The sequence below is a fragment of the Manduca sexta genome, unplaced genomic scaffold (assembly GCF_014839805.1).
Source record: "Manduca sexta isolate Smith_Timp_Sample1 unplaced genomic scaffold, JHU_Msex_v1.0 HiC_scaffold_2170, whole genome shotgun sequence".
Lineage (NCBI taxonomy): Eukaryota > Metazoa > Arthropoda > Insecta > Lepidoptera > Sphingidae > Manduca > Manduca sexta.
Genome location: NW_023593108.1, coordinates 15,601 through 19,464, shown reverse-complemented (window position 1 = coordinate 19,464; position 3,864 = coordinate 15,601). Strand labels below are relative to the sequence as shown.

The window sequence follows — 3,864 nt, the reverse complement described above, 5'->3', positions numbered from 1 at the left end:
AATCAACAAACACGGCTTCACTATATATAAAACAAAAACAAAAAAATCTTTTAAGTTTTAACTATTAGAATTATATCGTGTTAAAAATAATTTTATATGAAAGTACTAGTTTATTTATCTAAGTGAATTTTGCCAAATTATTCATTTCGAATGAAATCCCCGGGGATGTTTTATACAGGAATGCAATATTAGTTAAAAATATCATTACCTATTATAATATAAAAAAAATCAACAAGTGTATATTGACGTGTCGACACTAAATCCACTAACGGGGCCGGACGGGGTCGCAGGTCGGGCTCGTGTCCGTCGCAACTGCTGCGGGCGCTGCCTGCGGGGGGTCACACGGGGGCTGCCGGGGCTCCGGGGGGCACGGGGGGCACGGGGGCCGAACGCTCGCGGCACAAGGAGCGGCCCGCCGCACTCGCCGTGCACGATCACCACTCGCACAGGTTGGACGCACTCGGGGCAGGCACGCTCTGGAAACCACTTCGTGTGATAGGCGGAGAGATTCGTTATACGTTACCCTCGTCTCTGTTGATAATGATTTAGGGCTGACAATGTGTTGTTGCTAATAATGATATTAACTCGTCACTCACAATGTCTAACTATGACACACAAAGTATGATAAATCAATGATAATATTAAATTATTGACTTAGTCCTGATTATCGCTTTGTCAGCTATTCACGACTGACTTTTCTTCACGATCTTCCACCACAGCTACCCTACCCTACTGGTTAACCATATTTAAAATTACCCCTAACCACTGAATTACCCTTATCATAGCCATCCCTCACCACTGACTTACCCTTATCACAGACATCCCTCATCACTGACTTACCCTTATCATAGCCATCCCTCACCACTGACTTACCCTTATCACAGACATCCCTCATCACTGACTTACCCTTATCATAGCCATCCCTCACCACTGACTTACCCTTATCACAGCCATCCCTCACCACTGACTTTCCCTTATCATAGCTATCCTTCACCACTAACTTACCCTTATCACAGCCATCCCTCTCCACGTATAATTTCCATTATGACCATCCTCCACCACTGACTATCCCTCTCCACCATTGACATCTGTACGTCATCACTTGTCAATGAACAATTTACCACCTCTCTATCAAAATTTTCTCGTCATTTATTTTTTTCCACGTATATCCCATCTATCATCAGAGATGGTTTCCAGCCGACGCATTCCGCCTACGAGCTTTTTTGTATTGTTTTTGCTTGTTTCACTTTTTGTTTGTTGTGTTGCTTACCGTCATTACACGCATTCATCGATTTACCTCACAGTTTAATATTCATTTTGCACTAAACTAATAAATTATTAAAATTAAAATTACTCATAAATTTTCAAATAAAATAAAAGTTATAAGACTTAGTATTAAAACAACGAAGGTTGTACATATACAGGCAAGGCACGGAGGGTCCGTGGCAGTCGCAGCATCGAAAATCACAGTCGCTCGACGTCACCGCGAGTCGGAAGGACAGGCATCATTCCCAACCTGTTAAAGAGAGGTAAATTATTTTGAGATTGGTTCAATAAATGAAACCATATACTTATTTTCTTGAAAACAACATTTTATGATAAGTTTATTCTTACCATAGATGTAAAATAAAGAAGTGTGAGTTACGAACGTAATAAATATTCATAAAAAGTAATTTTGATTTATTGACTTAACGCTGGCATCAAGTCTCCTTGGTAAATCAGGATTTTATTTAAACACCCAATACTATGTATAAAGTAAAGATCTTCTCCCACCAGATTCCGCTGCATAGTCCCGTACCCGCCGAACTCCGAGTACGAGCTGGAGCTGAAGGTGGACGACATCGTGTTGGTGTCGAAGAAGCGCGGCGACGGGTGGTACAAGGGCACGCTGCAGCGCACCGGACGCACCGGACTGTTCCCGGCCTCCTTCGTGCAGAGCTGTCCGCAGGAATGACACCGGCCCACGCACAGTAGGTTCGGGACTTTATTTTAGATATACGGCCGGTTAAATAAACGCCTATAGAATGCCGCATTTTTTTTTTAATAGAAAAAGATGTCAAAAAGGGACAGTTCAAGTCTTACGTAACGGAATTTTTGAAGATTTTTGAACTCCCCACCCCCTATGTAACGCGCCATAACGTTCTCCTGTACGCCCCTGCCCCCCTCCAAAAGTTACGTAACTCTAAAGTGTCAATTTTTTTTGGAATATTCACAATTATTTTACGCAAAATACCGAAAAATCGCTAAAATACTTTTGTTATTGTTTTACAATAAAAAAAAACAATGTTACATAATGCTTTGTACGAGACGCTCTTCCCGCCCCTGTAACGCATCGTAACGTTTCACAAGAAAAAATTGCGTTACGTAATACTTGAACGTCTCCAAAGGCTGATCAATAGTCGATTATTTAACCGACCGTGCGGTTACCTCACTAATACAATTTTGTACACATCTATTATATTTATATTATGTCTTACTATTCTCCGTCTGGCGTTAAACATCCCTAAAAATAGCAAGAAATACATATGTGTAAATATGAAAGATGTTTGCAACATTTGTGAGTAAGGCGGTTAGTGTTTTATAAACGGTTCCAGTTTGTTTACAGTCTAAATTTGTTATATGTATGTGGACAAAGTAAAGTTTATGATGTCACAAATATGTAAGAAATGGGTTTGAAAAATGACAGTTAAAATCTTTTGAGTTCTGTCATTTGAGACAAATTGTTATTAAATTAGAATGTGTGTTATTTATACGAGCCAGAGACGGCCGAACTAACTTGTCCACATCATTATAACCGATTTTGCCTGATTATAAGGGGGTTAAGCTTTTACAAAGTTAATTTCAAGTTTTGATGTCGAAATAAACGGTGTCTTTGAGTGTATCGCACGAGCAATGAATGTGTAACTCAGTACAAAATACTAAAAAATTGCGCGAAACAGCGCCATCTGTATATTTCACTTTCATATAATTTCTCAAGAGTGGATGACTCGATGATGAAATTTTAAAAATACATATTTTCGCTGTAATATAAAATTATTATAGAAAAATATTAATCATATTTTTTCCATGTTGTAATTTCATTAGATAAATAATTTGACGATTTTTTTTATACACCTGTTGACAACAAAAATATTTTTGGTCCGTTTTTATCCATTTCGAATGATTTTACTTCCAACTGAGAAGGGGCTTAATGCTCTCAAATTCCAATATAGGACGCGAATACCACGACTGATGCAGTACTGCCGTTTATAACCTTTTGTAAATACACAAATCTTTACAAACTCTTCCGTGTAAACCTTTCATTTAATCGAACAACGCGGGCCAAAAAAATGAGTCCATAGAGAAAAATGTATTTTTATAGTTAGAAAAAAAAAAAGTTTAATATTGTCGATCCATATTGATAGATGTATTTTGAATTCAGCTTTATCGTCGTTACTTAGTAGTTGTGGCGTGTTATTAGATGGCATTTGAATTTTTTCTTTTTGGAAATTACATAAATGAAGAGATTAAAATTTATATGAAAATTGCGTTTGGGGCTTATGACAGTGCTTTAGAATCGTTGATTGAAATGTAAAAAAAAATATAAAGAATTTAAAAGCCCTGTAGAACACTGTTAAAAATGAAATAGTTCAAATGAAAATGCCTCTAGTGACGCCAATGTTAGCTTTAAAACTCACTTGCGTGCACAAAAACCGAAAGCAATAAAATATATTATATTTTAACTCCGAGAGAGATTGATAAACATTGTAATATATTATCTTTCAAATATTTTTTCAACTTGAATAATGTAGTTTTACCGCAGGCAAGTGGAATCATGTTTTTAACATTAGACGACGTTCTTGTAGCTTAGCGTAAGTGTAATAT

General features: G+C 37.4%; 1 protein-coding gene across 1 annotated transcript; it reads left to right on the top strand.

Moving 5' to 3' along the window:
* Positions 1-290: 290 nt before the first annotated feature.
* Positions 291-2,674, top strand: LOC119191973 (E3 ubiquitin-protein ligase SH3RF3-like; the record flags this gene model as incomplete). The annotated part of the gene is given in 3 exon segments (XM_037445823.1): positions 291-449; positions 1,425-1,529; positions 1,777-2,674. Coding segments are annotated over 3 exon segments (442 nt in total), but the record flags the coding sequence as incomplete, so codon positions are not given.
* Positions 2,675-3,864: the final 1,190 nt, after the last annotated feature.